At 44.7% G+C, this 23,434-nt stretch overlaps 1 protein-coding gene across 1 annotated transcript in view; it reads left to right on the top strand.

Annotated features, from left to right (window-relative positions):
- Window positions 1-570: 570 nt before the first annotated feature.
- LOC110526017 (kinase suppressor of Ras 2) overlaps window positions 571-23,434 on the top strand; it is a 40,963-nt gene continuing 18,099 nt past the window's right edge. Inside the window, exons 1-7 of the mRNA XM_090239425.1 lie at window positions 571-586; window positions 745-786; window positions 1,478-1,550; window positions 8,540-8,597; window positions 8,874-9,045; window positions 10,802-10,997; window positions 23,013-23,109. Of these exons, the coding sequence (XP_090095551.1) occupies window positions 571-586; window positions 745-786; window positions 1,478-1,550; window positions 8,540-8,597; window positions 8,874-9,045; window positions 10,802-10,997; window positions 23,013-23,109 (654 nt within the window). The remainder of the gene's footprint in view (window positions 587-744; window positions 787-1,477; window positions 1,551-8,539; window positions 8,598-8,873; window positions 9,046-10,801; window positions 10,998-23,012; window positions 23,110-23,434) is intronic.

Below are 23,434 nucleotides of genomic sequence, written 5' to 3'. Positions count from 1 at the left end.
CTCTCTCTCATCTCTCTACCTTTCTCTCCCTGTCTCTCATCTCTCTCCTCTCTCTCTCTCCCTTCCCTCCACCTTTATCTCTCTCTCTCTCTCCATCCCTCTCTTTTTCACTCTCTCTCTGTCCTCAGGATCACATCCCTGTCCCGTACCAGCCAGACTCCAGCAGTAACCCCTCCTCCACCACCTCCTCCACACCTTCCTCACCCGCTCCACCCCTCCCTTCCAGTGCCACCCCTCCCTCCCCCTTACACCCTTCCCCACAGTCAGCACGGCAACAGAAACAGTTCAACTTCACAGGTACAGGATGAAATTAAAACCTACTCGTCTCATTTTCACCCCATTTTACACCTGATCTCCTGATCTCAATAAGGGGTCTAAGTTTGACATCATAACAGACCATCAGACCAACTCTTGAATGCCCCACTACTTGAAGTTTATTGTTGTGTCTAAAAACACACATTTGCTCAAAACATTTTTTTAATGCTTAAGTGTGTGTACAGTACATTACTGTATTTATACTTGGGGAAACTTCAAAAATTACTGGAGGATGTCTTTAAAGTGCATTTAGAAATGTTATCTGATAGAAGTAGTAAATGTAGTGCCACTCCACTACTCTTTGATTTTTAGAGCTGTCTGTCCTACATCTCTGCTCTAGGAAAGAAATATCATTATTGCCATTTCAACCCTTCTATGAACCCAGCTCTGTACCACTCAGACCCATTCTCCCTCTCTCCCTCTCTGCAGCGTCTTCTTACTTCAAATACAAGCAGCAGTTCATCTTCCCAGGTAAGTGCCTCTTAATTGATCATTACGCCTAACCAAAATGCACTGCACTAGGCCAAAGGAAGAGGAGGAGGATTTTTTTGACGTTGTGATTTGATGCTTATGTTCTCTCCTCCTTGACAGCTTCTAAACTCTTAGCCTTTTTCTCTCTAAGCCTGTCTTAGTTTTTGGTCCCTTAATGTGGAGACTTGAGCATCTCCTGGCTGGACCATTGCAGAAGGGTCTTTTAAAACAGTGTTTCTTAATCCTGGTCCATTTTGGTTTTGGCCCTAGCACTACACAGCTGATTCCATTTCTCAAGCTTTGATGATTTTATTCGGGTGTGTAGCGCTAGGGACACAACCAAAATGTGCACCCCTTTGGTTCCTGAGGACCAGGATTAAGAAACACTGTTTTAGAGAGATATTTGACTGAAATCATATGGGGGTGGGATAAAACATTTAGGAGATACGAGTATCTAATGTATCTCAAGTCCTGAGTAGTAACAACTCCTAATGCTTATTATTTATCATTTACAGCCCCTGTATTGTTGTAATGATTTAGCATGGACCTCACCCCCCAGGCATGACTCTTGAAGCCCCCAGCAGAGCTCAGTAGATTATTACAGGGTTATTACATACATAGATTATTACACTGTAGTTACCATGGTGTAAGGGCTATTTTATGATTTACCATAAACTGTATACTGCTCCAGACGTGACCCCAGCACCAGAGGCTCCTAACAGAACACCCCAGGTCATCCTTCACCCTGTCCTGTCTGAGCCTGGGTGAGTAGAAATCTAGATCAAATCGTATTAGTCACATGAGTCGAATACAACAGGTGAAGACCTTACAGTGAAATGCTTACTTACGAGCCCCTAATCAACAATGCAGTTTTTAAAAAAATACGAGGAAGAGTAAGAAATAAAAGTAACAAGTAATTACAGAGCAGCAGTAAAATAACAATAGTGAGACTATACACAGGGGGGTACCGGTACAGAGTCAATGTTTGGGGGCACCGGTTAGTTGAGGTAATATGTACATGTAGGTAGAGTTATTAAAGTGACGATGCATAGATGATAACAACAGAGAGTAGCAGCGGTGTAAAAGAGGGAGGGGGACAGTCTATGACTAGGGTGGCTGGAGTCTTTGACCATTTTTAGGGCCGTCCTCTGACACTGCCTGGTATAGAGGTCCTGGATGGCAGGAAGCTTGGCCCCAGTGATGTACTGGGCCATACGCACTACCCTCTGTAGTTCCTTGCGGTCGGCGGCCGAGCAGTTTCTATACCATGCAACCAGTCCGGATGCTCTCGATGGTGGAGCTCTAGAACTTTTTGAGGACCCATGCCAAATTTTTTGTCTCCTGAGGGGGAATAGGTTTTGTCGTGCACTCTTCATGACTGTCTTGGACCATGTTAGTTTGTTGGTGATGTGGACACCAAGGAACTTGAAGCTCTCAACCGGCTCCACTACAGCCCTGTTGATGAGCACTGGGGCGTGCTCAGTCCTCTATTTTCTGTAGTCCACAATCATCTCCTTTGTCTTGATCACATTGAGGGAGAGGTTGTTGTCCTGGCACCACACGGCCAGGTCTCTGACCTGCTCCCTATAAGCTGTGTCATCGTTGTCTGTGATCAGGCCTACCACTGTTGTGTCATCGGCAAACTTAATGATGGTGTTGGAGTCATACCTGGCCGTGCAGTCATGAATGAACAGGGAGTACATGAGGGGACTGAGCACACACCCCTGAGGGGCCCCTGTGTTTAGGATCAGCATGGCGGATGTTGTTACCTACCCTTACCACCTGGGGGTGGCCCGTCAGGAGGTCCAGGATACAGTTGCAGAGGGAGGTGTTTAATCCCAGGGTCCTTAGCTTATTGATGAGCTTTGAGGGCACTATGGTGTTGAACGCTGAGCTGTATTCAATGAATAGCATTCTCACATAGGTGTTCCTTTTGTCCAGGTGTGAAAGGGCAGGGTGTAGTGCAATAGAGATTGCGTCATCTGTGGATCTGTTAGGGCGGTATGCAAATTGGAGTGGGTCTATGGCTTCTGGGATAATGGTGTTGATGTGAGCAATGACCAGCCTTTCAAAGCAATTCATGACTACAGACTTGAGTGCTACGGGTCGGTAGTCATTTAGGCAGGTTACCTTAGTGTTCTTGGGCACAGGGACTATGGTGGTCTGCTTAAAACATGTTAGTATTACAGACTCGGACAGGGAGAGGTTGAAAATGTCAGTGAAGACACTTGTCAGTTGGTCAGCGCATGCTCGCAGTACACGTCCTGGTAATCCGTCTGGCCCTGCTGCCTTGTGAATGTTGATCTGTTTAAAGGACTTACTCACATCGGCTACGGAAAGCGTGATCACACAGTCTTCCGGGAACAGCTGGTGCTCTCATGCATTTTCCTCGAAGCGAGCATAGAAGCAGTTTACCTCGTCTGGTAGGCTTGTGTCACTGTGTAGCTCTGCTTCCCTTTGTAGTCTGTAATGGTTTGCAAGTCCTGCCACATCCGACGAGCGTCAGAGCCGGTGTAGTACGAATTGATCTTAGTCCTGTATTGAAGCTTTGCCTGTTTGTCGGAGGGCATAGCAGGATTTCTTATAAGCTTCCAGGTTAGAGTCCCACTACTTGAAAGCGGCAGCTTTAGCCTTTAGCTCAGTGCGGATGTTGCCTGTAATCCATGGCTTCTGGTTTGGGTTTGTATATACGGTCACTGTGGGGACGACGTCATCGATGCACTTATTGAGGAATCTCAGAAAATATTCTAGTCTGTGCTAGCAAAACAGTCCTGTAGCTTAGCATCTGCTTCATCTGACCACTTTTTTATTGATAGTCACTGGTGCTTCCTGCTTTAATTTTTGCTTGAAAACAGGAATCAGGAGGAGAGAATTATGGTCAGATTTGCCAAATGGAGGGCAAGGGAGAGCTTTGTATGCGTCTCTGTGTGTGGAGTAAAGCATGTGTGTGGAGTAAAGCATGCACATTTAACATGCTGATAGAAATTTGGTAAGACGGATTTAAGTTTCCCTGCATGAATGTTCCTGGTGTCACGTTCGTCGTACAGAGGAGACCAAAGCGCAGCGTGATTAGAATACATACTTTTTAATGAAGACGAAGAACACTTAACCTCTAGCGTCGAGCAATCCCGTATCCGGGAGCGTAATCATAGCCTCAAGCTCATTACCATAACGCAACGTTTCCTATTCATGAAAATCGCAAATGAAATGAAATAAATATATTGAAACACAAGCTTAGCCTTTTGTCAACAACACTTGTCATCTCAGATTTTCAAAATATGCTTTTCAACCAAAGCTACACAAGCATTTGTGTAAGAGTATTGATAGCCTAGCATAGCATTAAGCCTAGCATTCAGCAGGCAACATTTTCACAAAAACAAGAAAAGCATTCAAATAAAATAATTTACCTTTGAAGAACTTCGGATGTTTTCAATGACGAGACTCTTAGTTAGATAGCAAATGTTCATTTTTTCCAAAAATATTATTTGTGTAGACGAAATAGCTCTGTTTTGTTCATCACGTTTGGCTGAGAAAAACACAGGAAAATGCAGTCACTTACAACGCCAAACTTTTTTCCAAATTAGCTCCATAATATCAACAGAAACATGGCAAACGTTGTTTAGAATCAATCCTCAAGGTGTTTTTCACATATCTATTCGATAATCTATCAGTGGTGGCAGTTGCCTTCTCATCAGAAGGAAACTGAAAAATACTGCAGCTGGAGATTACGCAATAATTGCGACGGAGGACACCAAGCGACCACCTGGTAGATGTAGTATCTTATGGTCAATCTTCCAATGATATGCCTACAAATACGTCACAATGCTGCAGACACCTTGGGGAAAACGTTGAAAACGTAAGCTGACTCCTAGCTCCTTCACAGCCATATAAGGAGTCATTGCCATGAGGCGGTTTCAAAAAATGCGGCACTTCCTGATTGGATTTTTATCTAGGTCTTTTCTGTAACATCAGTTCTGTGGCACTCACAGACAATATCTTTGCAGTTTTGGAAACGTCAGAGTGTTTTCTTTCCAAAGCTGTCAATTATATGCATAGTCGAGCATATTTTCATGACAAAATATCTTGTTTAAAACGGGAACGTTTATTCATCCAAAAATTAAAATAGCGCCCCCTATATCCAAGAAGTTAACAAACTATACAAAAACATCAAACCGAACGTGAAGCTATATAAAACTAGTGCAGACACAGGCAACTAGACATAGACATAGATAATAACCCACCAAATACCCCAAAACCAAAACAATAAAGAAAACAAAGAATACTCAGATCAGGGCGTGACAGTACTCCCCCCCCCCCCCCACAAAGGTGCGGACTCTGGCCGCAAAACCTAATCTAAAGGGGAGGGTCCGGGTGGGCCTTTTTCACGGCGGCGGCGCGGGTGCAGGACATGGACCTGGAGCGGGGACCCTCGCAGCGGGCCCCGGACTGAAGATCATCGTAGAGGGCGTCACTGGACTGAGGAGCGACTCTGGTAGCTCCGGACAGGAGGGAGATTCCAGCATCGCCGGCGTGACAGGCGGCATCGGCAGCTCCTGGTTGGCTGACGGCTCTGGCAGCTCCTGGCTGGCTGACGGCTCTGGCTGCTCCTGGCTGGCTGACGGCTCTGGCGGCTCCTGGCTGGTTGACGGCTCTGGTGGCTCCTGGCTGGCTGACGGCTCTGGCGGCTCCTCGCTGGCTGTCAGCTCTGGCGGCTCCGGACAGGAGGGAGACTCTGGCGGCTCCGAACTGGAGGGAGACTCTGGCGGATCCAGACTGTGACCCGCCGTGGTAGGTTCCAGACTGCGATCCGTCGTGTTAGGTTCTGGACTGCGATCCGACGTAGGAGGTTCCGGTCTGCGGTCCAACGTACGAGGTTCCGGTCTACGGCACGTCGTAAGAAGTTCCGGTCTGTTGCCGGACGCTCTGGACTGGTTACTGTTGCCGGACGCTCAGGACTGGGTACTGTTGCCGGACGCTCTGGACTGGGTACTGTTGCCGGACGCTCTGGACTGGCGAGGCGCACTGTAGGTGTGGTGCCGGCACTGGTGGTACTGGGCCGAGGACACGCACCTCAGGGCGAGTGCGGGGAGGAGGAACAGGGAGTATTGGACCCTGGTGGCGCACTGGTAGCCTGGTGCGTGGTGCTGGCACTGGTGGTACCGGGCTGGAGACACGCACCTCAGGGCGAGTGCGGGGAGAAGGAACAGGGCGTACTGGACTGCCGAGTCGCACTATAGGCCTGGTGCTATATAGCTATATATAAAGCTATATAAAACTAGTGCAGACACAGGCAACCAGACATAGATAATAACCCACCAAATACCCAAAGAACATGGCTGTCTAAATATGGTTCCCAATCAGAGACAACGATAAACACCTGCCTCTAATTGAGAACCAATCTAGGCAACCATAGACATATATATACACCTAGATGATAAACAACCCCATAAACCTACAAAACCCCTAGACAGTGCAAAAAACACATACATCACCCATGTCACACCCTGACCTAACCAAAACAATAAAGAAAACAAAGAATACTCAGGTCAGGGCGTGACACCCGGCTACTTTGAGCTGCTCTGTGTGAGCATTTTCCTGTTTGCTTATGGCGAAATACAGCTCATTCAGTGCTGTCTTAGTGCCAGCATCAGTTTGTGGTGGTATGTAGACAGCTACGAAAAATACAGATGAAAACTCTCTAGGTAAATAGTGTGGTCTACAGCTTATCATGAGATACTCTACCTCAGGCGAGCAAAACCTCGAGACCTCCTTAGATATCGTGCACCAGCTGTTATTTACAAAAATACATAGTCTGCCACCCCTTGTCTTACCGCTGTTCTGTCCTGCCGATACAGGGTATAACCGGCCAGCTGTATGTTGATAATGTCATCGTTCAGCCATGACTCTGTGAAGCATAAGATATTACAGTTTTGAATGTCCCGTTGGTAGTTTATCTTCCGCTTAGGTCATCGATTTTAAAGCAGTATATATCATTCATGTCGGGCTCGTTAAAGGAAAAAATGATTCTGCCAGTCCGTGGTGAGTAATCGCAGCCCAGAAGTTATTTTCGGTCATAAGAGATGGTAGAAGTAACATTATGTACAAAATAAGTAAAAAAACTAGTTACAAACAACGCAAACACAATTGGTTAGGAATACGTAAAACGTCAGTCTTGTTTCCAGTGCCATTTTGGAGTTAAACTGTTGACAAATACCTCCGGATCCATTCACCAGTGAAGTAGGTCAGAAAATAACCTAACTGTTATTTTTTAATGATGTGCTGAGAAATGTTGTCAAGCGATGCGGTCACAGAGTAATGTCCGTGTGGGCAAAAAAACAGACTGTTTCAGATAACCCTCATATCACATCTTGTCTGCCTATCTCTGTCCCTTCATTGGTTAAAGAGGATAGCGACTTTGAATCATTTGAGCAAAGATGTTTTGGTGACAATTTCAATGAGAGATGAAGGGCTAGACAAACACTCTGGGGCTAATGTTAGCATAGCCTTCACTTCACGCTAGAGTTACGATGCCAACTGGATTCTGCTTGGTTTTTTGAAAACCACGGCTGCGGAAAACAAGCAGACGGAGGAGACAAGGACTGATGGAGATGTCTTTGGACTACTCAGCTAATTAGATTATAATCTCAATCGATCACAAAACTAAACCCAAGGTAGCACTCAGTAACTTTAGCTTTCAGTAACTGCATATGTACCAAGATGTTCAACTAAACCTAAACCTAGCTTTCATAGACGATTTTCAATTGTTTTCAATTATTGGTGGATTTAAATGCTTATTGAAATGGTCATTCCTTTTTAGTATCGCTCCCATGGATATCTCATCCCACTCCTCAATTGACGTCTTTGGAGTCTTCAGCTAATTACATTATAATCTCAATCAATCACAAAACTAAAAGGTAGCGTTCAGTAACTCTAGCTTTCATAGACAATTTTTATGGTCAATTGCTGGTGGTTTTTAAACTGATAGAAATAGGTGGCTGTTTGAATGACTTGTGTTTGATACCTTCTAAGTGACTGACACAGGTGTTGTCTCAGTGTCAATATGACAGGGGAAATTAGTTTAAGGTGGCGCCAGCAACAGTCGCTCTGTCTCTCTCGCTATTGCTCTTTTTCCTCCCTATCTCTCACTCGGGCTCACACTCTCTCTCTCTCTCTCTCTCCCCCTCTTTCACCCCCACTGCTCTCTCCCTCTCTGTCGTTCCTCTCTCCTTCTCCGCCTTCTGACAAATGTGAATACATTATCTTGGTTATGAAACACACATTCTCATGATTTAATTAAAGCCCGTCTTCTCTGTGTGCAGCTCCACGCGCTCCCTCGCCTAGCCAGCACCCAGTGGCAGCTGACTGATTCCCCTGCCTTAATGGCCTCTTCCCTGGTTTAATGAGGGCCTCTCTCTGGCCCAGGCTGGATCCTCTCATTAGGAGACAGAGGCCCTACCAGGGGCCCCACGCGCCACAGGGACCACATATAATTCCATACACATATCGTCACGACACTGAGCTGCCAATCAGTGTCTCTCCTCACACAGATACTGTGTGTGAATCTGTAATGATGATACAGAGAGGTTAGGAAAGGTTAAATGCAGCTAAATGGACAAAAAGGATGGCTCACTAAGTGTATGGTGTTTAATCAATGATGCATGATTCAACACGGTTCAGCGCATATGTATAATGCTAACGTGTGGGATGTAAAGTGCTCATAATTCCCGTCTGCATGCCCTGCTCTTGTTTTCAGAATCGAGGTGAACCCTTTAAACCCTTTACTACAGATTGAAGTTGAACCGACATCAGACGTGAGTCCCCCATCTGATGGCATTGTATGATTTCTTTCTGAATAAGATCTGTGTAGCCTTTGTCATGTCTGTTATAGTTTGGCATGCTGACGCTCCTGTTGGTAATCCTCTGCAACCCCACAACAAGGCTGTCCATTTTCACTGTTTCAATTTAATTTAATTGGATTTTATTTTAATATACAGTAGAGGCCAGAGGACAGCACATTCAATAATTATTATAAAACACTTATTGTTGACCTGGATGGAAATTAGTTTCACTCTTCCTCTCCTGAGCAGAATGAGGAGGGCAACGATGAGGCGGAGTACTCGGAGGATGAGTTTGAGGAGATGAACCTGTCTCTGCTGTCAGCCCGTAACTTCCCCCGTAAAGCCAGCCAGACCTCCATCTTTCTCCAGGAGTGGGACATCCCCTTCGAACAGCTAGAGATAGGGGAGCTCATCGGGAAAGGTAATAGACAGACTTAAATAATCAGCCTCTGACAAGATCAGCAGACTCCATCACCATCATCTGACCAGCTCTCTCCGCTCAAGCCAGGAACTGACCATTTCCATCTTCGGAGGATGCAGCTTTCAAAGACTTGGCCTCTATTGGTTGACTTGTCATGATATATTGCTTGCATCTTTTTTTGTTCTTGAAGTGCTTAGCGATTCTATGAAAAGAATGTATTGTATTATTATTATTAATACAATACTGTTAGAGCGCTGGCCTATGCTCTAACACTTAAAAGGCATTAAAAACAGACAGAAGTAAAATGTGCCAAAATGCTTAATTAATTGTAAAACGGCAGGATAAACCAAGTTAGCAAGTAACTGATGGCTAAAACTGTGGCTCACCTTACACACACAAGGATCTCTCAAACAATGACACACCTGCTGTTAAAAGCAGTTCCTTCAATAATTAGGTCAGAGGGACCACACCTGTGTTCAAACAGCCGCACAACGAGCAAGCCTATCAGGATACAGAACCAATTAACAGGGAAGAGGTACAATTGACATTGTAGCTATAGTATTGCCTGGAATGATAAATGGTTCAAATGAAAGGGATTTTGCATTCAACTTGTTTTACATTAATTGAAATAATGTCAATACGATACAATACCATGCAATACCATACAATAAAATTGTATTAGTCCAACTCTTACACTGGAAATTGGTCCACCCAATTGATCCACCCCCCTGAAAACGGCAGCCCTCCAGTCACCAATTCAGACCCCACTTTTTAGTGTCAGACTTGAAACCTCTGTGGCGGAAGAATCAGAATTAGTTGTGTAACATAGATAATAAAGATGTCTTATCTGCATAATATGCTTATGTAATATACTTGTTATTTGAATGTATCCCTTTGGACTCTGGTGTTGGCAGTTGCACTTCTTCCCTCAGCTGGGGAACAGTCACTTGGGGCCCAGAGAGGGGAGAGGTCAGGCTTGTATTTCACATGTCCCTGGTGCTATGCAGAATATCAGAAAGGGAAGAGGACAGGATGGAACATTGTCTTCATATGTGAATGAGTCTACCTATTCTTAAACCATGTGAAGGGATGGTGTGATTAATGGGGAACCAATTACTTGTCTCCACAATGTCTGTGCGCCAGTCACTCCATCCCTTAGCATTGGGGGATGTGTGTGGTAGTGTCTGGAACCATTGTATGTCATCTCTGGTGTTGCACTTATCCTGGGTGAGTGTATGACCTAGAGGCTCACTCCCCTCAGTGAGCTTGTCCAGGAGTGGGGTCAAGAAGGGGTTTTTACTTGAGATGGGAGTATCTGGAGTTGACAATTGATTTATGCCATTGGATGAGTTTGTGTTTTTGTGCTATGAAGTACCAGGAATGAGATTGGAACCTCATTTTAGGGACCAAACTGAATGATAATTTATAGCGAATGCTATCTGGCTATAGGATACTCCTTTCTCATTTAAAGTCTCACCTTGTGACCCGTTCAAAACATCTGTGGTTTGTTATGTCGATTAGGGGGTGGATCTTGGCTTTAAAAGACCTTTGTACTCTTGTCTCGCCGCTTTTCAACGAATCAGAGACACTGATTTGTCGACAAGCCATTGCTATTGCAAAGCTCTTACTATTAAAGATTTAGTTTACGTATAACTCTGACTTGTGTGATAAGTTTGTCTCTCCTCATTTGATAGTAAATAAATTAACCAACACACCTCTCTAACCTCTAAGTTACAGTACCTTCTGCCCTCTTCAGGTCGCTTCGGCCAAGTTTTCCACGGGCGCTGGCATGGTGAGGTGGCCATCCGCCTCATCGACATCGAGCGTGATAATGAGGACCAGCTCAAGGCCTTCAAGAGGGAGGTGATGGCCTACCGAAACACTCGGCACGAGAATGTGGTCCTCTTCATGGGCGCCTGCATGAGCCCTCCACACCTGGCCATCATCACCAGGTGAGTGATGATGTTTGTAATTCCTGAGCTCTGTTCCAACATGGAATACAGCCAACTGAAGACTTAATCAGCAAGCATGTTGTTACGTGTGCTCTTCAAGTACAGGAGGGGCATTGGATCAGACAACCCTGTAATAAATATGCTTGACAGCTTAGGAGTGGCAATACAATAATTCACGTATTTTGTGTTTATTACCAGCAGCTGTTCTTGCAGTATAGGAAAGGAGCCCAACCCTTTTCCCGTCAACATAACCCCCTCCTTAAATTCACCTATCCTGCCCCTGATCCCCTTGTGTTCATCTCATAGAGTTGTGAAGTGGAATACTAATCGCAATATCAAAATCCCTGCAAAGCTATTGTAAAATAGTTTAGCTCTGTAGAAAAAAGACAATACATACACTTACTATGTAACGTAGATGCTGGGAGTCGAGAAGCAAGTGGTAAGTTTAATATAAGAGTTGGAATGATACATAACATGGAATGATACAACATAGGAGTAGTGTCTAGACAAGAACAAACAGAAATCCGACTGCCTGGGGAAGGAACATAAGGGAGTGTCAGATAAAGTGGAGGTTATGGAGTCCAGGTGTGCTTGATGATGAAGCGCAGGTGCGCGTAATGATGAAAGCCATCATTCCCAGGACCGGTGGTTGGTAAACCTGCAACGTTGAACACCAGAGGGGAGGACTTGACAGTCTAGCCTCCCCCCCCCCCCCCCCCCCCACCACCACCACCACCACATGAGGCCACAAGATGACAGTGGCCAAAGGGACAGCCCTGAGGATGTGGAGTGGGCTGGTCCAGGCGGCAAAGATGGAAATCATGAATGATGTTGGGATCCAGAATGTCCTCCACCGAAACCCAACACTGCTCCTCTGGGCCGTACCCCTCCCAGTCTACCAGGTATTGAAGCCGACCCCCAGTAGGGATCTGACGGCACAGGCAGGAGCACCCTCGACATTCCAGGGTGGGTGTGGTGTGGGACGGCATCAGCCAGGGGACCAGGAACCACCCGCCTTAGAAGGGAGACATGAAAAGAAGGTGAGATACGGTAGTCACTGGGAAGCTGTAACCTATACGTCAACTCGTTGACCCTACGGTGAACTTTGAGCGGCCCCACAAACCGGGGGCTCAGCTTCTTGCAGGGCAACCGGAGTGGGAGGTTCCTGGTAGAGAGCCAGCCGCGATCCCCAGGATGGAACACTGGAGTCTCACTGCAGTGGCGGTCTGCCTGCTCCTTATGATGGCGAACGGCGCGCCTCGCACAACACTTCTTCTGTGCGCCTGAACCCCTCATCAACCGCAGGAGTGTCGGTCTGGCCCAGGGTCCATGGAGCCAGAGCTGGCTGAAAACCCAGAACGCTCTGGAAGGGTGTCAGCCCGGTGGAGGAGTGACGTAACGAATTCTGGGCATACTCCGCCCATGGATGTAATTGGGCCCACTTTCCCTGCCGGTTCTGGCAGTAACTCCTCAGGAAACTCCCCAGCTCCTGGTTCATCCTCTCCGGAAAAACAGCTGGAATAGTGCCTCAGTGACCTGGACAGCAGTAGGGAGACTAGAGAGAGGAATAAAACGACAGGATTTAGAAAATTGTCAGAGAAGGGGAGATCAGTGACAAAGTCAATGGATAGATGAGACCAGGGATCCCGATGCATGGGAAGGGGAAGGACTTTCCCTGTTGAAGCGTGTCAAGGAGACTTCGTTTGGGCAAACACAGAACAGGAATTGACGTAGCGAGTAATATCCTGCTCCAAGGTGGGCCATCAATACTTCTCGGAGAGTGATTGTATAGTACGGGTGATCCCAGGATTTCCAGCAACGATAGCTATTTGTGCCAAATCAACAGGCACTCCCTTATCCCTGTGGGAATGTAGATGCGCACAGGAGGACAGGTAGTGGGAGCGGGTTCCTTCTCCAGAGACTGCCGACTGTCCACATTTACATCCCAGACCACAGTGGCTACAACATGAGAGGGAATGGGAAAACAGGTCCTCTGGCATTCGGGTGACCAGTCCGTGATCCTCATCCTTGACCCCACCTTGAGATGGTGGGGTTATGGCGTTGGAGCCATGGGAGACTGAGGATGATCTTGTGAGCTGGTGCATTAGTGATGAAGAAGGGGATGTTTTCCTGATGACTGGACTCCATGGTGAGGTTGAAGGGTGTGGTGATGGTTCCGGATCCTAGTGGCCGATTGCCAAGGGCTTGCACCGGAAACGGAGAGCGGGCATGAGGGAATGTTCAGAGAGGAGGCAGGCTCTGGTCATCCTGCCGTAGTTGGAGTAGGCGCTCACCCCCATCTCTGCCCTCCTGTGGAAAGTCATAAATACCTCTGAACAGTGCCATGAACCCCTCATACAAAGCCAGCTCCTCCTCTCCTCTCTCCCAGATGGCCATAGCCCACTCCAACACCCACCCAGTCAGCAGATAATTTTCTGTGGCAACCTTGGACCTCTCAATGGTGGGGGCTCCCATCTGATGAGCAAAATAGAGGGAGCACTGGAGTCGGAAGCGACGGCATTTAGATTTCGGTTTCAGTTATATTTATCCGGGAGGGACAAACGGGCATTGCTGACCTGAGGGGGCTGCTGAATGGACTGATGTGCTGGCTCGCTGGGTCGACTGGTGGAAGAGTATCCTCCGCTAGTGGAAGGCAACACCTCTCAGGCATGTTCGAGACGTTGTAGACTGCAAAGAACCTCTTCCATGGCCATCCCCAGTTGAGCCAGCTGGTCGTGGTGTTTACAAAGTAGGTATCCCTGTTCATCGACCGTCTGGGAGATGTCCTGATTTCCTGCTGCTTCCATTTGGTGAGGCTGTATTCTGTAATGTAGACGCCGGGAGTCGAGAAGCAGGTGATAAGTTGAATATAACAGTTAACATGGAACGATACAACGTATTGCCCGGGCAAGGAACATAAGGGATTGTCATATAAAGGGGAGGTAATGAGTGAGGTAATGGAGTCCAGGTGTGCTTGATGATGAAGCGCAGGTGCACATAATGATGACAGCCAGGTGAGCGTAATGATGATTCCCAGAACCGGTGGTTAGTAAACCGGCAACGTCAAATGCTGCAGGGGATGAGCGGGAGTAGACGTGACATACTAATTGATTTAGCTATTGTACAGTGTCATCTTTCCCTCGATCCTGACTAGTCTCCCAGTCCCTGCCGCTGGAAAACATCCCCACAGCATGATGCTGCCACCACCATGCTTCACCGTAGGGATGTTATTAACCAGTGGTGCCCGGTTTCCTCCAGACGTGACGCTTGGCATTCAGGCCAAAGAGTTCAATCTTGGTTTCATCAGACCAGAGAATCTTGTTTCTCATGGTCTGAGAGTCCTTTAGGTGCCTTTTGGCCAAGTCCAAGCGGGCCATCATGTGCCTTTTACTGAGGACTTGCTTCCGTCTACAATAAAGGCCTGATTGGTGGAGTGCTGCGGAGATGGTTGTCCTTCTGGAAGGTTCTCCCATCTCCACAGATGAACTCTGGAGCTCTGTCAGAGTGGCCATCGGGTTCTTCGTCACCTCCCTGACCAAGGCCGTTCTCCCCCGATTGTTCAGTTTGGCAGGGCGGCCAGAGCTAGGAAGAGTCTTGGTGGTTCCAAACTTCTTCCATTTAAGAATGATGGAGGCCACTGTGTTCTTGGGGGACCTTCAATTCTGCAAAATTGGGGTACCCATCCCTAGATCTGTGCCTCAACACAATCCTGTCTCTGAGCACTTCGGACAATTCCTTTGACCTAATGGCTTTGTTTTTGCTCTGATATGCACTGCCAACTGTGGGACCTTATATAGACAGATGTGTGCCTTTCCAAATCATCTCCATTCAATTGAATTTACCACAGGTGGACTCCAATCAACTTGTTGAAACATCTCAAGGGTGATCAATGGAAACAGGACACACATGAGCTCATTTTTGAGTCTCAAGGGTCTGAATACGTATGTAAATAGGGTATATCTGTTTCTTATTTGTAAAACAAATTCAAAAAAACGGTTTTTGCTTTGTTATTATGGGCTTTTATGTGTAGAAAGATGAGGAAAAAATGTATTTCAGCAATTTTAGAATAAGGCTGTAACATAACAATGTTGAAAAATTCAAGGGGTCTGAATAATTTCCAAATGCACTCTATGTACCCTGAGTGACCCAGCCTTTGTTACCCTGGGTCCCAGCAGTGTTCAGAGACTCTCTCAACAAGGGTGTCTTGGTGGATCCATTATACATCACACAAGGCTCCATTCTCTTCTGGAGAACTTTCGTGTGTCTGGACTGGGAAGTGGGTGACATGGCTGTGTCAATGAAGCAAAAGGCACTGCAGGGATGTGGTTTGCACACCCCTTGCTCGATCCCTCACTCTCTCCCTACTCCCTCCCTGTGTGTGTCCGGGCTGTGCTGTCTGGCTGGTTGATTTGAAGTGCACTGGGTTGACCTCACTCAGATATGCAGTGATTCTCGATGGCCCTCGCATCTTGTGTAGAGATCTGTGCTTACACAAAGAGTTGCCTTTCTGAATGGTCTACAAACTCCTCTGAATACTTTTCTAGAGGGACATGTTGGTTTTATTATAGGTTTAATAGCATGGTATTGTTTGTCATTTATCATGTATCAGGGTCCTCCAAGAAACTTGATGATTCATCTCAGGGTGTTTACTGTATGTGGCAGAGAATTTGTATGAATAAAATATGAAATGTTTGTGGCTGTCTAAGAAAAGATACAGACGATGTTGCGGCTAAGAAAATTAATGTATGTTAAGGTAAAGGGGCAATCCAAAATTCCTCACAAGTAGAACTGCATACTTTCAAGTGAAGCAGTTCAATTGATAATCATTCTGTTTAGTTAAGTCATAGCAGAAACATCTGAAACATTCCCTCGTCCAGACATGGCACTGTTGTGGTGTAGTACAGTGTTCACTACTATGAAAATTCCTTCTGGGTGTGGTATTATTCTCAAACAAGACTGAAATTAAGAATACATTAATCTGTACCTTTAGACTATACGGTTCTGCAAAAATATGATTCTGGGATAATTGGCTTTAAAGTTCCGAACCCTCATTGGTTTGAATGGTGTTAGGAATTTATATATATATTTTTTTTTTTACTTAACTACATGAATTTGAGTATTTAGAGCAGTGGTCACTAATCTTTTCTGAGTCAATATCACTTTCACAGTCAAAAAGCAAACTGAGATCTACCGCCCGGTTACATTTTTTATAAACATGACTTAAAAAATGTAACATTAACTTAATAAAAACTGTTCTGTATGAATGAGGTTGGGCAGTAGACCTAATACATTATCACAGCATATTGCCTATATGCCTGGCCTGCCAATATTGTTATTCTCAGACCATATTATATTTCAAAACTCAAAGCTTTGATAACAAAATAGATCAGTTGGTGTAGCACTTGTGAGGTACTGCTGAACATGAATGGAAATAATTCGCTTTTTTATTTTACTGGACTGAAGGTACTTGTATCTGGCCAATGTTGAATGTTTATCATTTTAAGCTTGGAAAAGAGACCCTTAAACCCAGACTTGGGACCACACAACCACTCCACTGAATAGCACGCTAGTGATTGCTTTGCAATGCTTGAAGTTAGACACTGATTCCTTCCAACCACTCATTGTTGAATTTGCGATTTCCAACTTGTTGTGTAATGTTTATGTCCAATGGCCGATGAGCACCGATACGTTTTATCTATAATTTCTCTTCATTATTTGTGACTCACCACCTGGATTCGGGCTTATGTAGCAATATTTGAATTTCTGTGTCTTACATTGGATAAAAGTCGAGACTCAAAGCTACAAATTAGTAGATCAAACACTGCATTTGAGGAAACAATTGGAAAGTAATTCTGCTTTGAAAATAGATCCATTTGTAAACTCAGTTTTGGAGAAAACCGTCTTTCAATGTTTTGGTACTACAATTGGAGAGCCCTTCACTGTCTCCACCCATTCTGCATTGTTCACACCCTCTTAAGCCTTAGCCCCACCCATCTCTTTAAGGGCTGTTCCAACCGTTCTGTACTAACTTGCCAGCTACTTCCAGACATCTAAGAGAGAGAGAACAGCTCACTAAGCATTACATGCCCTATCGCTCTATCTGTGGTTTCGCGTTCAGAGCGCACACTGGACGCTCTGGCCAATAAGTAGGGTTGTTCCGAAAGCTCTGACCTCACAACTACAGTCAAGCACCCAAGCTAACATTACTTCCAGACACATAATGAGAGAACACCCCACTCTGACCATTTTACTCACCCTAGCAGTACTGGTTACACGGAACCCAAACCCGCTGCGCGTTTGCGCCATCGTGCGCTATCGTGCATACATTTATTTTGTCCCCCTACTCCAAAAGCGATCACGACACGCAGGTTAAAGTATCAAAACAAACTCTGAACCAATGACATTAATTTGGGGACAGGTTGAAAAGCATTAAACATGTTTGGCAATTTAGCTAGTTAGCTTGCACTTGCTAGCTAATTTGTCCTGGGATATAAACATTGAGTTATTACTTATTTATTTATTTTAACTCTGTTTATTAAGTTTTACACACACACATACACAGACAAGACAACACAAAGCAATATAAATAATATACTCAACTAGGAAAAATACAAATAATACATTTTAAAAAATAGCTTTAAATATACCATACATTAGACAAGTAGGCAGAAGGCTACAGAGGTTAAAGGGCAATCTATAGTACAGGGACAGAGCAAACACCTCACCATTGTTCCTGTAAACACTCAAGGGATAGGGGTGGAGAAATGCAACCACTCACAGACAGTCATGGCCACAGACCGACCATCCACTGGACCAAAAAGAAAAAGTTTACAATGCTTTAAAATAAAAAAATGAATAATAATCATTTTATGTAGGCGTGAACAAAATTTAAAATAACTGGGAAAAATAAGCTCACACCATAGTCTCTGCCCTGGCAAGATGAACAAGGTATCCGCAGGTCACAATCAATAAGCACATCAACCTTATCCCCCAGAAAAAACACAACGAAATGCTCATCCAACCCTTAAATCACAGGGGGGTCAAATACAACCTTATTTTGGTTTTAATAAGAATGCCATCAGAAGATGGACTGTTTAAAGTAAGACCGGAATGGAGCCCAAGCCTCATTAAACAGTTTGGGGTTCCCACGTGAATTGAATTAAAAAATATCTAGTTTCAGAGAGCACAACACATCTCTCCCCCAATATTTATAAGATGGGGGAGCTGCCATCTTCCAGCTCTGTATTATTAGCCGTCTAGCTAAAAGAGTTGTATAAGCAACAGTGTCTGACTGGATTCTTGACAGGGGGGTACCTATGGGCAGTACTCCAAAAAGGTCTGTAAGGGGAGACGGATCTATATCAGTGTCATATATATCAGAGAAACATTTAAATATTAATTCCCAGATGACAGCCCCAAAACATATGCAACAGTGTGGCTGGTTCCATTTTACATCTGACACATGTAGGATCAAAATCAGAGAATATTGTTCCAAGTTTGGCCCCAGACCAGTGGATACGGTGAACCACCCTGAATTGAATGAGGCTGTGTTTAGTGCTAAAAGGGGACGAATGCACCCTGTGCAGCACGGATTCCCAGGTGTCTTCCCCAAGTTCCTCCCCCAAATCCTTTTCCCATCGAGTCTTTAAAGGCACCAAAGAAGGGTTCTGTAAGTCATAAATGATTCCATATACATCTGAAATTGCGGCCCTAGGAAGCTTGTTCAGCTCCAAGATGCTCTCTATAGCTGTATTCGCAGGCCTATGGGGAAATTCAGGTGTGTTAGCTCTGACAAAGTTCCTAGTCTGGAGATTTCGGAAAAAGTGGGATTGAGGGAGGTTGAAATTTTCCCGTAGCTGAGCAAAAGAGGCAAATGTATCATCAAAGAATAATTGGGCTAGTGAGGAGAGGCCTAGTGATTGCCAGATGCCAAAAGCCCCATCATTCAAAGATGGAGGAAATCAAATGTTCTGATTGATTGGGCCTGATAGAGAAAAGCCTCGGAGGCTAAAGGCTAAACGGAACTGATTCCAAATTTTAAGAGACTGCTTTACAATTGGGTCGACACACATTTTGCCTAGGGACACTGGGAGAGACGAGCACAACACAGAAGAAAGTGCAGGTTTACACGATTCAGACTCCATCTGGACCCAGAGTGGTCTAGGGCCAGTAGGATCAGTCTGCAGCCATTACAGAAGGGCTCTGAAATTTGCAGCCCAATAGTATGTCTGAATATTTGGTAGAGCTAAACACCCCAATGACTTAGGCTTCTGTAAATGTTTTCTACCAATCTGTGGTACCTTGCCATCCCAAATAAAATGCATGAATGTTTGATCCAGTGAAATAAAAAAAAGATTTTGGAATAAAAATGGGTAAACATTGAAATAAATATAAAAATTTGGGCAACACACTCATTTTAATGACATTAATCCTTCCGATAAGAGAAAGAGGTAGCGAATTCCAAAAAGTAAAAGATTGTTTCAAACTGTCTGCTAGAGCAACAAAGTTTCCTGAAACAAATTTGAATATTTCCTTGTCACTTTAACTCCCAAGTAGGTGAATTGATCCCGGACAATCCTAAACTGAGAACTTGTAAAAGAGCACTTTAAAGCAGCCTTGTTTACAGGAAAAAGCTCACTCTTGCCTAGATTCAGCTTGTACCCTGAGATTGATCCAAACTCTTTAAGAACAGATAAGGCACGTGGCAATGAGGTATCAGGGTTAGAGATAAACAAAAGGAGGTTGTCAGCATATAGCGAGACTTTCTGTTCTAAACCCGTCCTGATTATTTCTTGAATGGCATCATTAGAGCGTAGTGCAATGGCGAGAGGCTCGATTGCCAAAGGGGGAGAGTGGACAACCCTGTCTGGATCCGCGGTGCAAGGGAAAATAGTCAGAGGACAAGTTGTTAGTCCGTACCGAAGCCATGGAGGGAAAATAAAGAATCTTTATCTACGCAATGAATTTGGCCAAAGGAAAATCTATAAAGGGCAGCTGTTAGGTACTCCCACTCAACGCGGTCAAACGCTTTTTCCGCATCAAGTGAGACCACCACCTCCGGGTCCTCCGACGCTGTGGAGTACAGTACATTCATAAGGCGCCTAATATTGACCACGCGCAATGAGACTGAGGATTTCTGCCAGACCACCCACTCAAAGAGCTATTATGAGCCCCTCCTTTATAGTAGATTCATACAACCAGAATCTAAAGACGGTTACATCTTGTGGAAGCCCTAGGAAGTGCATAAACATCCATATCTAAGCTGGACTTCAAATGGCACTGTTTTCAAAATCGAGGTCTCACTTCCTGTTTGGATTTCTTCTCAGGTTTTTGTCTGCCATATGAGTTCTGTTATACTCACAGACATAATTCAAACAGTTTTAGAAACTTCAGAGTGTTTTCTATCCACCAGTAATAATAATATGCATATATTCCCATCTGGGAAAGAGTAGGAGGCAGTTTACTCTGGGCACGCCTTTCATCCAAAAGTGAAAATGCTGCCCCCTAGCCCCAAAAGGTTTTAAACTGCTCCATTCAACTGTTTAAGAGCTACTCGATCTCTCTGCCCAACAGATTATATTTAGGTTATATGTGTGCAGTGCGCGCAATTAAATAATCAACATAACTAAAGAACATTTTCTTTTAGAAAAAAAGAAGTTAAGCGTAATTACTGTATTTTTTTCACTGGCCCCAAGCACGCTACTGACTGGGATGATCCACTGGATTTGCATGATTTGAAACTGCATTAGCTCTTTAGCTAAATCATACAGGCATATCTCTAGGAGCTTTCAGGGAAGTTTACTCATCAGCGAACCACCAACACTCGCAAACAATAGTTAAGAGGACTCAAAGTCAAAGTGTATGCTTTGCTTTGTACAAAAACACAGTCATCCACGGCAGATGTAGGGTTAGACATTTGCTCTGTACTGTACGTCCATCACCAAAATGGAAATTATAGCATGTTCTTCACAATTGTTCATTTGCAAATGATTCCAGGAGAGTAACATGTTTGGGATTACACCTCATATATGGACTACCCCTATTATATGTGGCTATGGAGGAAAATTATCTCTGCTGTGGTTTACATGTGCAAACTGAATAATTAATTTATGTGCTTTGTTCTTCTTAAATACATGTCATCATGAATAAAAAAGGACATTGAACGACTAATAATGGGAATTAGAATACAATATCATACAGATACCATGTCATGTTGTCTAAAGTATAAGACCGGGCGTAGGCCAAACATGGCTCATAAGGTTTTGACTGCTTGCCTAGAAATGTGGATACAAATGATCGATCTATCGTTCTCTGAAGTCCTGAGTGCTAGAAATGAGCGAGTGCATGAAATCAAAGTAAATGACAATGTCAGAGGAATACTGGTATTTCTTAGTCATAGCTAGCCGAGCTTGCTCTTATTATAGCTTGCGGAACAGGAGTCTTAATTATTCTATTCAGGCCCATTACCCCAGAAAGCATCAGGAAAAACATTTAAAAAATGTAACCTGAATGAGGTAGAAATTGGCTCATACCAGGTGGGGATGCAGGTTTCGTCAGTGATTTGGAAAATATAAATATTGATTGTTTGTGTTTGATTCTTCGTGAGTGGCTGTGTGTGGACTGATTTGCAGGAGCGTACCCAGCGTGGAATAATCTTTTCTCGTCACCGTAGGTTTCTTTCCATACAGATTAAATACTCAGCTTTCAAAGTTAGGCTCTCTGATTGTTTTGGTAACTTTATTTGCTTTTGATAAGAAAAGAGTGCCATCCCTGGCTGTTTTCAAAACCTTCAGTACACTCACATGCATGCACGCACACCCGGACGTGCGTACGACACACCCACTCTTCAATGAGGTATGGCAGTAATTGATGACATCCATGGTTCTTTAACGGTACCTGAAGTTGTTGACGGTGATGGTGCAACATCAGGCGACATAAGGCCCCTGCCTCGTCATCTGGAACCACAGAGGGCCCAGAGAGATGCTAAAAATGGCTCCTGTCACCTTACGACTTGGTATGAATGAATATGCATGAAGCTCTGGTATCAGCTGGCCCTCAGGTCATCTGGATGTCACCTATCTGCGTCAAGCCGTCACAGTCGGGGTGAGGGGAAAGGCTCGAGGGTAAGAGCAGGGGGTAAGGAGGTGAGTGGAAGGGGTGAGGGGGATGGGAGGATGAGGTGAGGAGGGTGAGGGGGAAGGCTTTGGGGTGAGAGGAGGGGTGTGAGGGTTAGGAGGGGAGAGGCGCTATTGGGGCGAGAAGATGTAATTCTGCACTCTGGGATGAAACTTCCTTTGATATCTCCTCCCCCTCCTCCTCGTCCCCTCCCTCTCCACCTCCCCCCTGACCTCTCATGCCCAACCTTGACAAGAATCAAGGAATCCTTCTACATTTGAATGACAGTGAAGCTCTATACTTTCACAAGGGCCTTCAACATGACAGCAAAATGGTCTGGTATAAAATATGGCCTACGCTTGTTTTGATTAAATGATAATGACATACTGTGCAGTTGAGTAGTCGGCGGCTCAAAATGATCAGAGGACATTGCTTTCGTGGAACCATTCTATGATTCACCAGTAGTGGATAGAAAGATTGCAGGCAGCCCCTGGCTTTAGTTGTTTTCTGCTCTCATCCTTCGCCTTCCCTCTGAGCCCAAACAATGGGCCTTGGGGATAGATGTCACACCAGTTATTCCTCCACTACAAAGCCAAATGCTCAGTTTGTGGTCAATTGGCGATGTAATGTAATGTGATTAGAGGATATATCACCAGTAGGGGTTGGCATGACAGGATGGGTTTTCCCTACGCTAGAAGTGATACCATCATCATTGTGCATATTTCATTAATTTAATTTAATTAACAATTCCCCCCTGGTAAAAAAAAAAAAAAAACATAGCATATGATTTCATGAAGCAATGCATCTCTTGCTGTGAAGATGAATATGTTATTCTACTCTACTCTATTCTAATGTATAGTATGATGTGTTGTTAAGGTGTAATGTATATCTCTCTCTCAGCTTGTGTAAGGGAAGGACTCTATATTCGGTGGTGAGGGATGCCAAAGTCATCCTGGATGTCAACAAGACCAGACAGATCGCCCAGGAGATGGTTAAGGTCAGAAAAATGAAACATGCAATATATACACTGAGTGTAAAAAACTTTTAGAACACCTGCTCTTTCCATGACATAGACAGACCAGGGGATTCCAGGTGAAAGTTATGATCCCTTATTGATGTCACTTGTTCAATCCCCTTTAATCGGTATAGATGAAGGGGAGGAGACAGGTTAAAGAAGGATTTTTAAGCCTTGAGACGATCAAGTCAAATCAAGCTTTATTTATACAGCACAAACACAATGTGCATCACAGGAAAAATAAAACTGAAATATTTACTACACAACAAACATGAGGATAAAAAACAAAAGAATAACAATAAAACTG

The sequence above is a fragment of the Oncorhynchus mykiss genome, chromosome 6, assembly GCF_057628025.1.
Source record: "Oncorhynchus mykiss isolate SJ-2025 chromosome 6, ASM5762802v1, whole genome shotgun sequence".
NCBI lineage: Eukaryota > Metazoa > Chordata > Actinopteri > Salmoniformes > Salmonidae > Oncorhynchus > Oncorhynchus mykiss.
The sequence above is the reverse complement of the archived record's forward strand: the minus strand, read 5'-3'. Positions and strand labels throughout refer to the sequence as shown.